The following is an 11,816-nucleotide window of genomic DNA, read 5'->3' as shown; positions in this document are numbered from 1 at the left end:
TATCGTCATGCTTCATGGGGAACGCAGTGCGTCTGCGGCAGCGGCCCGCGCCACCACCCTTGGCAGCACAAATCCGCGCCAGAGCTCCACCAGCCCCGGCGCCGCCCCCTCGCCGTCGAAGCGCTCCTCGTCCCACGCGATCAGGTAGCCCAGCCGCATCACTGCCACCGCCCACTTGCGAGCCGGCTCCGGGAAGAGCTCGTGCGACTGCGGCGACCACTCCGCCGCCTTGAGGATGAGCCTTCCCACCTCCACCGCCTCGGCCGCTGGCTGCAGGTTGGCCGGCCTGAGGGAGGGGAGAGGCATGGGGGATGTCCAAAGCGAGGATCCGGCGAGGGGGGGAGAGACCATTGCAATGCGCGCCTGAGCGCGAGGGCGCCTTGGCCTCGCCCGCTACGCGCACGCCGAAACGGCCCGTCGAAACGTTCGCTGAGACGACGACGCCGACCTTGCCATTCATCGACGGCCGCGAGACGAGAGAGTGGATCGCGACAGTGGAGCCAACGGCCGCAGCTGTCGGATCCGACTCGCCCCACGAGCAGAGGACGCGCGCCCGCTCGAGGGCCGACGGCTCGCCGGCCGAAGAGTTCGCGCCGCCGCGCAGCAGCGCCCGCGCCCGGTCGACGGTGAGCGCCTGCGGGAAGAGGGACAGTGAGCGTGAGGACAATGCACTCACGCTTTCGGTCGCTAGTCTCGGGCACGCCTCGAGGTGCTGGAGCGGCGTCCAGCCGCGGCTGGCGACCAGCCAGGCGGCGAGGTCGGCGTGTTTGCGAACAGGAAAGCCTCCGCCGTAAGAGCCCAAAGCAACCTCCTCGGGCGTGCCCAGCTGATAGGCGTGCCGGGAGGCGCCGTAGGAGGAGAGGAGCTTGGCGACCTCGAGGTGGCCCTGGATGCACGCGATGAGCAGCGGCGTGATGCCATCCCGCGTGGCTTGGTCGATCGCCGCGCTGCTGGTCTCGAGGAGCAGCCGGGCGATCTCGAGGTGGCCCTTGCAGCACGCCGCGTACAGCGGTGTCCAGCCACCGTCCGCAGCTTGGCCGATCGCCGCGCTGGCCTCGATAAGCAGCTGGGCGCACTCGAGATGGCCCTCCTGGCATGCCCTGGACAGCGGCGTGAGTCCGTCAGAGCCTGCTTGGTTGACCGCCGCGCCAGCCTCGAGAAGCAGCCGGGCGATCTTGACGTGGTTGTTCTCGCACGCGAGGTACAGCGGTGGGCAGCCTGGCCAGGCGTGGCCGCCGCCGTACAGCACAGGGCCGCCGCCGCCAGTTGTCGCCCCCACGCTCGCGCCGCCCTCGAGCAGTAGCCGCACCGCCTCGGCTTGCCCGTGACGAGCGGCCCAGGTCAGCAGCGTGTCCTGCTGCTCGGTTTCGTGCCGCGCGTCGAGCCTGCCGCGAGCGACGTGCCGCTCGTCCCCTGCCCGGAGAGGACGGCGCGCAGATAGGTCAGGTCGCCCTCGGCCAGCTCGGCGAGGCCGAGGGGGGTTTGGCTGATCACCTCGTCCTCGCCCTCCGCCACCGGCGCGTCGAGCCACCTCATGTACGCCTCCCACTCGGCAAGTGGGCCGCCGCTCATGCCGCTGTACGGGGGGGGGCACTCTCAGACGCCGAAATTCTCAGCGAAGAAGAAAAATATCTGTTTCCCGGGTGGACTACTAGGCCTAGTGTGCCTGTGGTAGCGAGAGACTGCCAGCGAGAAGCTGGAGGCAGGTCGCTAGAATGAGATGAGACCGCCAGTGGAGTGAGTCCACCGTGCACCGCTCTGCGAGCCTGTCGTGTCCCTTGTCAGGAGAGCCGCCGCCCCACCTGTCCCCCTGTCCTCCTCCCCCATCCCTCGTTTGGGTGGTCTTTTCTTTCTTTCTTTCTTTCTTTACTATGGCTCGTAGGTGCCTATGCGTTCTCCATCCCTCTCCCAATTTATTTACTCCCACCAGATTGGTTCGTGGAGAGACTTTCACCGCATTTCCGCCCTCGTTTCCACCGCGTGCTTTGCCGGCACCTCGCCCTCGTCGACCGAGCCGCAGCCGCCCCGCTTGCGATTGACTGGTGCCCACCCGACACGCCGACCACCGAGGTCGAACGCGAGGAGGTAGTTGCGCATCGTCGTGTCGCCGATGATGAAGAGCTCCCCGCCGGAGCGGATGCCGAGGCAGTACTCGCCGCCGTGCGAGGCGAGGGGCGAGCCCCGGAGCAGGTAGTCGCGACCGCTCATTTCTAGGGCCGTCCCGTCGAGCTGCATCCGCAGGGACGGGTACGCATCCACCTCGTCCTCGCTGAGCGCGACGCAGCTGCTGCTCGAGAGCGGGTCGCCCCACAGCGTGCGGCAGTGGGCGAGGCTCGCGTCGGCGCACATCGCCTCGCCGAGGCGCGAGAGCAGCTCGGGCGGCAGCAGCAGCACGTTGGTCCCAGTGTCGAGGATCGCGCTCCTCTGCACGGGCAGCGTGACGGGCAGCACAGCGGTGCCCGCGGCGACGGCGGCGGACGAGGTGTTCTTCACCAGCGTGAAAGAGGCGACCTGGACCGCACGAAAGCCCCGGCCGACGTCGGGCACGTAGACCATTGGTCCGTCGGACAGGCGAGAGTCGACGCCGCCGAGGGTGAGGGTGCCGTTCGACTTTGAGCCGCGGTGCATGCAAATGGACCAGATGTTGTCGCACGCCTTGGCGGCGACGAGCTGAGAGAAGACGTCCTCGCTGCCGCCACTTGTGAAGCCGACCACGCCGTCGATCTGCGCAAACTGGTCGAAGTTAGTGTCCTGGCTCTCGATGGCGCCGAGCTTGACCGGGACTGGTCCGAGGCCGCCCATCGACACCACGTCCGTGTACAGCTTGCCTCCGATCGAGCACGGCTTGGTGGGGTGCTTGAGATCGCACGTCTCGTAGGTGTTGCGAAAGACGAATGGGAACGCCGGCTTGGACGTCGATGACGCCGCGTGATCGTACTGATTATTGGGTGGCGCGGTGACGCAGCCATCACAGCCAAGGGCGGCGATGTCGAGATCGCCCGACCCCGAATCGATGGCCGCTGGGAAGCTTCGCGGCGGCGTGCCAACCTGCAACATCGCCCAGTAGATCGCCGTCGGCCAGACTGCGCCGCCCGCCGGAAGGCTGCTGCCGTTTCTTCGCACGGCAGCAGCGATCCGCGAGCGCGGCGGCGCGAGCGTCGTGGTTGCACCGAGGTGTGCCGTGCGCGGGCCAGGCACTGCGACGCCCGCGAGGGCGAGAATCGCAAGCATGGTGATTGACGTTTGGTGTCGCACGACACTGGGCACGGGACTGGCGCGCACTGGCACTAACACAGGTACACCACGGGAGCCGCCTACCGCGCCGCGAGAAGAGAATTTTACCCATCTCTTGCCCTGCGAACGCGCACCCCCGGGGCTAGGGCTCTCTTGCCCGCAACCCGATCCCGATCATCCGGCCCGCTGGGTGCGCTCCTTAGCTCCCCGGCCCTGGATGTGAGGCTAATGACTGCACTCCAAGTGCTCCAAGTGCTCCCTCGCACAACACTGGGCACGGGACTGGCGCGCACTGGCACTAACACAGAGAATTTTACACTACTGCTCCAAGCGTCGCCCGCCACCGCCGCCATGGAGACCTGCTGCGTGTGGTTGACGACAAAGGAGGAGGCTTTCGCCGACGCTGCCCCATACACGCGGTCCGTGTTGGAGGAACCGCGTGTTGGAGGAACCGCGAGTGCGGAATTTTTTTGGGCTCTCGGCGGAACTGGGCAGCGCGAGCAACTTTCGCCCATGAGCTCTTGCCCAGGCTCGGAGCCGACGCCACCGCCAGAGGCCGCGTGCGCGGATGGCGAATTGCGCTCGCCGCCGGCAGAGCCCTGCGCCCCAACTGGTGCGGTGGAACCGATGCTCAGGTCGAATATGTATGTAACTGTAGAGAGGACTCGGTTTGGGGAGGGCGCGAGTGGGAGAACTTTTCGGCGGTCGTGGAGGGTCGTGGAGTCGTGGAGTGGCGAGTCACGCTCGGGCGGACAGCATCGATGCCGCGTCGCCGGACGCGGCGGCGAGGCACACGGGCGCCAGCGTGGCGCGTCGGCAGGCCCACCACGAACGGATGCGCGACGAGCGCGCTCGGGAGGCGGCCGCGGGCGACGCGGAGCTTCCGCCGGAGGACGACGCGGTCGAGATGGCGAGCGCCGTCCACGTGCTGGACAGCGTGGCGGAGGTGGGCCCGAACTACACCCTGCTGCGCAGCAAGGAGACGAAGGCGAAGCGGCGGAAGCGAAAGCGCGAGGATGCCAGGGCGGCGCTCGACAAGAACACTGTCCTGTCCACCGGATCGCGCCTCGAGATCTTCTGCGACAGTGAGCGGTGGTTCGTACCCTGCGACCGTCATGGCGCGGGAGGAGGACGGAGACGGACGGATCGTGCACGAGGTCGAGTACGACGGCTACGGATCGGCGGTGGTGGCACATGCTGGACGACGAGCGGTGGCGCGCCGTCACAGAGCAGGCCGGCGCGGGCGCAGGCGGCGCTGCCACAGACGGGGATGGGGATGCGGCGATGGACCGCGCGGACGGCGAGCATGGCGCCCGTGCCGCGGGCGACGCCGAGGCGGCCGAGGTGCGGCCGGCGCCGCCTCCTGTGCGCCGGGGTGTGCGGCGCAGCGCGCTGGCGGACGCCCTCGAGGCGGAGGATGACGAGCCGCGCTACCCGCAACACACCCGGGGTATTTTGCCGGTTCGGCTGATTTTGGGCCCACACCAGCCGCAGACTCAGTTCTCAGCTCAGTGCCCAAAACATTGACGATTTCCACGGGGAGTTTCCACGATAACTAGAGAGAGAGAGGAAACGAGAGGGAGTTTGGTTGTTTTTGCTGTAGAGAAACACGAAAAAAAGAAACGAGGGAGGTTGTAATAGTAATCTTCACAACACTCGGCTTCAGCGGTTCGCTGCGGCCGCCCCTGGGGGGTCGACGGGCCCCCGGGGGCGACGGGGGTGCTCTCCGGCCGCGGCGGCCGAAAACGGGGACCTCTATTACGGTTTATTAATGAAGTGATCCACTTGATCCAAGGGTGCCATTGTGCTCTACTACAAAAGTTGTGTAAGATGCCCAAGTCTCAGACGCTGGATCCTTAGCGGAGCTGAGTTCTGACGGTGTGAACACGAGCAACCGGAGTGACGACCGGGACCGGGCCGTACGCCGGGAGTGCCCCGACTAGCAGTGACGGGCGCGGACGAGCGAATGAGAGGTCGCTATCTGTGGAAGATGTGTTGTTAGAGACTAGGACTGCCTATCTCTCACTAAAAGGGACCTCTAATTCGCTCGTCCGCACCCGTCACCGCTCACGGAGTGCTCCGCGTGCCGCACCGGCCGCCGCCGGCCGCCGGCCGCTCACGGTAACGGAACAGTCTTACTACTCCGCAGCGTTGAGCTGGATCATACTGAATAGTGCTCCTGAAAGCCCTCTCTCTGGGCTCTGCCACACAGTAGCAGCTCATGACGAGCAGCTGCTGTGACTGTATTTGTAGCCATTTTTAGGCTTCAACTGGTCCCAAAATAGTAGCAACACCTCATGAAAATCAGTCAAAAAAGCCCCAAAAAATCGGCGCCTGCGGCGGGCTTCCTGGGGCTGCGCCCCAGACCCCCTTGACTGGAGGGACCCCCCGCGAGAGCACCCCCGTCCCTCCGCGGCTGGAGGGGGGCTCCCGGGGGGGGGTGGGCGCCGCAGGCGCCCTGCGCCGTAGGCGCAAGAGCTGCCGCGTAGCGGCAGCGCCGCAGGCGCTGGAGGCGCCTTCAGGCGCCGTAGGCGCCTGCAGGCGCCGCGGAGCGGCGCGGAGCGCCGCCGGAGGCGGCGGACAGCAGGCGCGCAAATTAAACGCATTTTTCGACTCCGCGGTTTTGCCACAATCTTCAAAATCCGGGTACAAATCGACTTAGACGGCCCCGGTGTGTGGCCCCGTGTGGATCCCTGAAGCTCTCGCACGGGACCAGGGCGTCGGGCTGGGAGTAGAGGCAGCAGACAGCAGGCTGGCGGATTTTAGGGCCAGTATTGAGTCTGTCATTTGGGCACTGTATTCGGTTTTGCCTCCTGACTCTCCGGAGCTCATAACGCTCGCGCGTTCGCCGTTCGCTCTGTCCGCGAGGCTTTCTTGGCGAGGATGGAGGTGGCGGGGAAGGCCGTGGTGGTGATGGTGGTGGCGAGGGTGGGGGTGGGGGCGGCGGCGAGGGCGGCGGTGGTGAGGACGGCGGCGGCGGAGGCGGCGAGGGCGGCGGCGGGGACGGCGGCGGCGGCGGCGGCGACGGCGACGGCGGTGGCGGCGATGGCGGTGGTGAGGGTGGAGGGCTAGGCGGAGGCGGCGGCGAGGGCGGTGGAGACGGTGGCGGCGGCGCTGGCGGAGGCGGACTCGGTGGCGGCGGCAAGGGTGGTGGTGGGGAGGGCGGCGGGGAAGGCGGCGGCCTCGGAGGTGGTGGTGACGGCGGCGGGAAGGGCGGCGGAGACGGCGGCGGCGGTGGTGAGCTCGGGGGAGGAGGTGAGGGCGGCGGCGGCGAGGGCGGCAGTGGGCTCGGGGGCGGCGGCGAGGGCGGCGGTGGTGAGGGCGGCGGCAGGCTGGGGGGCGGCGGTGATGGGGGCGGGGGCGATGGCGGAGGCGGGCTGGGAGGCGGCGAAGGAGGTGGCGACGGCGGCAGGGGCGATGGTGGCGGCGGGCTGGGGCGCGGCGGTGAGGGCGGCGGCGGTGAGGCGGCGAGGGTGGAGGAGGAGAGGGTGGGGGGGGCGACGGTGGTGGTGGCGACGGCGGAGGAGGGGAGGGGGGCGGTGACGATGGCGGCGGTGATGGTGGCGGAGAGGGCGGCGGTGGCGATGGTGGAGGTGATGGGGGCGGCGATGGCGGTGGCGGAGGGGGCGGCGATGGTGGCGGTGGCGGCGGCGATGGCGGCGGCGGCGGCGATGGCGGCGGCGGCGGCGGTGGCGACGGTGGCGGCGGCGACGGAGGTGGCGGAGGGGGAGGCGACGGTGGCGGTGACGGCCCGGTGGGTCACGATCGGGTTGAAGATGATGAATTTCAGCCCGACCGCCGCCAAGCAAAGACGGTGCGCGCCGCTTCCATCGCCTCTTGCGTCCACATGCCGTCGGCCGGCTTGATGTGTCGTCGCACAAAGGTCTCGGCGCGAGGCGGCGAGAGCACCACCGGGTCATTGAGCAGTGACTCAAACACCTCCAGATTTCCGCCCTGGAGCGAGCCATCATTCTGCGGCTGCGGCATGACGGGACGCACTGCGTGGATGAAGAGGGCCTCAGCCCCGCGTCGTGCACCGTCGCTCGTGAGGCATGGCGGATGCGCAGGCCGCGTGAAATGAATGATATCCGCCGCCGGGTTGCGTCTGGCCCTTGGAACGGGCGCAGCTCCCTCCCACCCCTACATACGCGACCATCAGGTTCTCGGTCGCCTTGTCGAGGTCAAAGTTGGAGATGGCTAGCAGCCGTTGCGCCTCAGTAGAGCTATCTGGCAAGCCAATGGACTGCGCCGTTTGCATGTACTTTGCCTCCTGCTCCGCTCTCGACTGTGCGGGTGCAGCCGTCTGGTGCAGTCACACCATCGAAACCCGTCGCAGACATGGCCTGCTGCGATGCGGGGTTCGACAGCGCACCGAGCGACACCGCTTCAGCTGGCAACACGGTTGCGATCGCAGCCGGCTGCGATCCTCCTTGAGCCCACCCAGCCCCTGCGGCATTGCTCGACGACGGCGGGGCCGGCACCATCATAGGCGTCGGGAGACCAGCGGAAGACGAGGCGGCGGCGTGCGGGCCGGCGGGCTGCACTGGCGGCGGCGATATGTAACGTGCGGTGCAATCTCCTGCACAGGTACGGTCCCAGACTGGAGTCCCGTCTGCAATGGCGCTCGGTTGTGGTTGCAGTGGCCGACGCAGGGTGTGCCGGCCGGCTTATGCTGCTTGCAAACGGCGCACTCGAAGGCCTTCTGGGCGGGGTACATCGCGTGCCATAAGGGTCACCTCGAGTGCGTCCAGCTGATCCTCGAGGCCGGCGCGGCGGTCGACCAAGCCAAGGATGACGGCACCACGCCACTGAGCGCTGCGAGCCTGGCTGGCCAGATTGATTGCGTCCGTCTGATGCTCGCTGCCGGCGCTGCGGTGAATCAAGCAGACGCTGACGGCTTCACGCCGCTGGTCGTCGCGTGCCAGGAGGGTCACCTCGAGTGCGCCCAGCTGCTCCTCAAGGCCAGCGCGGTGGTCGACAAAGCCAAGAACAACGGCACCACGCCGCTGTACATGGCGTGCGAGAATGGCCACGTCGACGTCCTCCGGCTGCTCCTCGAGGCTGGCGCGGCGGTCAACCAAGCCAGGGACGATGGTGTCACGCCGCTGTACGTCGCGTGTTACAAGGGCCACCTCGAGTGCGTGCGGCTGCTCCTCGGCACCCGCGCGTCGGTCGACCAAGCCAGGGACGGCACCACGCCGCTGTACAGGGCGTGCGAGAAGGGCCACCTCGACGTCGCACGGCTGCTTCTCGAGGCCGGCGCGGCGGTCGACCAAGCCAAGGATGACGGCACCACGCCACTGAGCGCTGCGAGCCTGGCTGGCCAGATTGATTGCGTCCGTCTGATGATCGCCGCCGGCGCTACGGTGAACCAAGCAGACGTTGACGGCTTCACGCCGCTGATCGTCGCGTGCCATAAAGGTCACCTCGAGTGCGCTCAGCTGCTCCTCAAGGCCAGCGCGGTGGTCGACCAAGCCAAGAACAACGGCATCACGCCGCTGTACATGGCGTGCGAGAAGGGCCACCTCGACGTCGCACGGCTGCTTCTCGAGGCTGACGCGGCGGTCAACCAAGCCAAGGACGGCGGCGCCACGCCGCTGTTCATCGCGTGCCAGCAGGGCCGCATCGAGTGCGTCCTACTGCTCCTCGAGGCTGGCGCGGCGGTCAACCAAGCCACGGGCCGCGGCTTCACGCCGCTGCACGTTGCGTGCCAGGAGGGCCACCCCGCCGTCGTGCTCTGCCTGCTGCGGGCGGGCGCAGACACGGCGGCGCGCACACCACACACCTCGGGCGGGCGTACGGCGCTGCAGTGGGCCAAGGAGAAGGGCCACAGCGAGTGCGAGCGCGCCTTTGAGGCGGCGGCGAGGGAGGCGAAGAGAGCGGAGATTGAGGCGAGGGTGGAGAGGGCAGTGGCCGAGAGGGCGGCGGCAGAAAGGGTGGAGGCCGAGAGGGCGGCCGAGGAGGCTGCGGCGGCGCTGCTGGCGGAGGAGGAGTCGGAGAAGTGCGCCAAGGAGAAGAAGAAGGGCAAGAAGAAGGGCAAGAAGAAGGGCGGCGGGGGCGGCGCTGGGCCGTCGCAAGAGACCGAGGCGCCGGCAGAGGAGGCGGCGGAGGAGGAGGCGGCGCTGGCGGCGGCGCTCGAGGAGAGTGCGAGGCTGGAGGCGACGCGGCGCGAGGCGGAGGAGCAGGCTCCTGAGTCCGAGGCGTACGCGGCGTCCGAGGCCGCGCCTCCCCCAGGTGAGCCGCCGCCGCCCGCCATCGTCTCGCTCGCCGACGCCCGCTTCGACACGGGACGCCCGGCCGTGCCCGAGTCGACCCTCGGAGGCGAGACGACTTGTATCATCTGCTTCGCGCGGCCAAAGTCGCACGCCGCGATGCCGTGCGGACATCAGTGCGCATGTGGCCCTTGCTCCGAGAGGATGCCCGCTTGTCCCTACTGCCGAGAGCCGGTGCTGCTGTGGATTGACTCCTCGCGCATCCGCCTCGTGTGAGGGCTGGCGCAAGTGAAGTAAAAGAATGCGGTGAGAAATCTCATCACTTCCCATACTCTATTGATATTCCCGAGTGAGCCGGCGATTGCTCCGGCGATTGTTCTCAATGATTGTGCCAGGCGCGGCACTTGGAGCACTTGGAGTGCAGTTGGCAACGGCCGCGCGCCAACCTCACTCCCAGGCCGGCACTGGCCCCCACCGCGCACCGGCCAGCGAGGAGCGAGGGTTGCGTACGGCTTTATTCAGTGAGAAGCTATGTTGCAATACACGTGAAAAAACAATTACTGTTGTGAGCCATGTACGAGATCGGCGAGAGCGCACGCTCTCGGGTCTCCGGTGCGTCGTCCGTCGTGGACGACCGCGGCTCTGGCGGCTCTGGCGCGCTCAGACCTTCCAGGGCTGGTGGACTAACGTTAACACGGTGTTCAAACGTTAACGGTTAACACCACAGCCGTAGAGGTGTTCAAACGTGTTAACACCGCCCCTCGGGAGGTGTTGACCCGCCGTCCGTAACCGTAAGGAGGCGCGCCCCCACCTCGAACGCGTTTCTCCGTTTTACCAAAAGCAGCTCGTTTCCCGCGGAGCGTTGCCACCGACGCGCCAACTGCGGCGAGCGTTTCTGAGGCTGACCGCAGCACGATGAACGGCAACGGCGAGCCAGCGGGCCGGTGGAAGCCTTGTGCCGGCAAGAAGGAGGCCTGGTTCGAGGCCGAGTGCGACAAGGACGAGGCCGTTCAAGTCGCTGTGGTCGCACATGCTCGTCACCTTTTCGGGGGAGTACATGTCTGCGCTCCGCCTCGTCGCCATCATGCTGCTGATCCCACTCGACACGTCGGAGGCGGAGCGCATCTTCTCCCTGATGAACGACATCAAGACGTCCGAGCGCTCTTGCCTCGGCCAGCGCAACCTGGCGAACCTGATGTTTTGGCACTACCACGAGCGGAACATGAAGGCGTGGGAGGTGCCGGTGCAGGAGATCCTCAAGGAGTTTCACGAGCTCGTAAAGGGCAGCAAGCGCGGGCGCCAGGCCCACCCGGCCGCCGCCCCCATCAAGTATGAGCACAAGGCGGAGGACTGCCTCTAGAGAGGTGCGTGTGTCAACACCGTATTAACGGCTGTGTTAACGCTTGTTTTGGGACTGCCGTTCAACTGTGTTAACACCGACCTTTGCGCCAAGTGTTGACACGATCTGTAGTCAGTGCTGCCCCTGAGGTGTGTTAACGTTAGTCCACCAGCCCTGCTTCGAGTACTCGAGCTTGCCCTCCAGCTTCTTGTTCTCTCGCCCACCTTGCGCACCGCCTTCATAAAGTCCTCCTCCACCGCATAGTCACGCTCCCCGCGGATCGCAAACATGCCCGCCTCGGTGCAGACGTTGCGCAAGTCGGCGGCGTTGAAGCCGTCCGCAAGCTTGACGACGGACTCGTAGTCGATGTCGCCCTTCTTGGTGATGGGCGCCGACTCGCCTGGCAGCGGGATCTCGATCTTGGTTGCGGTCAAGCCGGCCCGGCCGCATCAGCGCCGGGTCGAGCACGTCAGGCCGGTTGGTCGCGCAGATCATCTTGACCTTACCCAGGCCGTCGAAGCCGTCCAGCTGGGTTGAGTGCGCTGGATCTCGCGGTCGGCCGAAGTCCCCTCCGAGAAGCGCCGCCCTCCGATGGCGTCGATCTCGTCCATGAAGATGATGCAGGGCTCGTGGTCGCGCGCGTAGCCAAACATCTCGCGGACCAGCCGCGCCGACTCGCCGATGTACTTGTCGACAATCGCCGACGCGACGACCTTGAGGAAGGCGGCGTCGATGTTGTTGGAGACGGCGCGCGCGAGCAGCGTCTTGCCGGTGCCGGGCGGGCCGTAGAGCAGGCAGCCCTTGGGGCGCCTGGTACGGGGGAAAGATGGGGGATAGATGGGGCCCCTCCCCCTTTCCCCCCCCTTGTTGTTCGATGCGATGATTTTTTCTCCGTTCTGCTTTCTGGCTGGTTGCCCCGAATTTTCCGCTCTTTCTTCGCGGCGTTTATTTGTCATTTTATTGGGAGTGAAAGGGTCCTTTCTATCGTCCCCGTGAACCGGGTAAGCCCCCCAGTATTGTGGTGCCGTTCC

General features: G+C 67.0%; 4 protein-coding genes across 4 annotated transcripts; 2 read left to right on the top strand and 2 right to left on the bottom strand.

Annotated features, from left to right (window-relative positions):
• Nucleotides 1-12: 12 nt before the first annotated feature.
• Nucleotides 13-1,572, bottom strand: EMIHUDRAFT_197906 (hypothetical protein; the record flags this gene model as incomplete). Its single annotated transcript, XM_005761837.1, has 3 exons — nucleotides 13-266; nucleotides 349-634; nucleotides 1,495-1,572. 3 exons carry the CDS (start codon nucleotides 1,570-1,572, stop codon nucleotides 13-15), a joined length of 618 nt encoding a protein of 205 aa, XP_005761894.1.
• Nucleotides 1,573-1,657: 85 nt separating this feature from the next.
• Nucleotides 1,658-3,231, bottom strand: EMIHUDRAFT_197905 (hypothetical protein; the record flags this gene model as incomplete). Its single annotated transcript, XM_005761836.1, has 3 exons — nucleotides 1,658-1,666; nucleotides 1,748-1,777; nucleotides 1,996-3,231. 3 exons carry the CDS (start codon nucleotides 3,229-3,231, stop codon nucleotides 1,658-1,660), a joined length of 1,275 nt encoding a protein of 424 aa, XP_005761893.1.
• An 838-nt stretch (nucleotides 3,232-4,069) lies between these two features.
• Nucleotides 4,070-9,722, top strand: EMIHUDRAFT_96733 (hypothetical protein; the record flags this gene model as incomplete). Its single annotated transcript, XM_005761835.1, has 3 exons — nucleotides 4,070-4,319; nucleotides 6,103-7,048; nucleotides 9,170-9,722. The coding sequence occupies 3 exons, from the start codon at nucleotides 4,070-4,072 to the stop codon at nucleotides 9,720-9,722; spliced, it is 1,749 nt and encodes a 582-aa protein (XP_005761892.1).
• A 296-nt stretch (nucleotides 9,723-10,018) lies between these two features.
• Nucleotides 10,019-10,806, top strand: EMIHUDRAFT_197902 (hypothetical protein; the record flags this gene model as incomplete). Its single annotated transcript, XM_005761834.1, has 3 exons — nucleotides 10,019-10,143; nucleotides 10,307-10,423; nucleotides 10,452-10,806. The coding sequence occupies 3 exons, from the start codon at nucleotides 10,019-10,021 to the stop codon at nucleotides 10,804-10,806; spliced, it is 597 nt and encodes a 198-aa protein (XP_005761891.1).
• Between the last annotated feature and the right edge of the window lie 1,010 nt (nucleotides 10,807-11,816).

This window comes from Emiliania huxleyi, assembly GCF_000372725.1.
Source record: "Emiliania huxleyi CCMP1516 unplaced genomic scaffold EMIHUscaffold_7, whole genome shotgun sequence".
In the NCBI taxonomy this organism is placed as follows: domain Eukaryota; phylum Haptophyta; order Isochrysidales; family Noelaerhabdaceae; genus Emiliania; species Emiliania huxleyi.
Note: the sequence above shows the minus strand (reverse complement) of the source record. Positions and strands in the feature narration are given on the sequence as shown.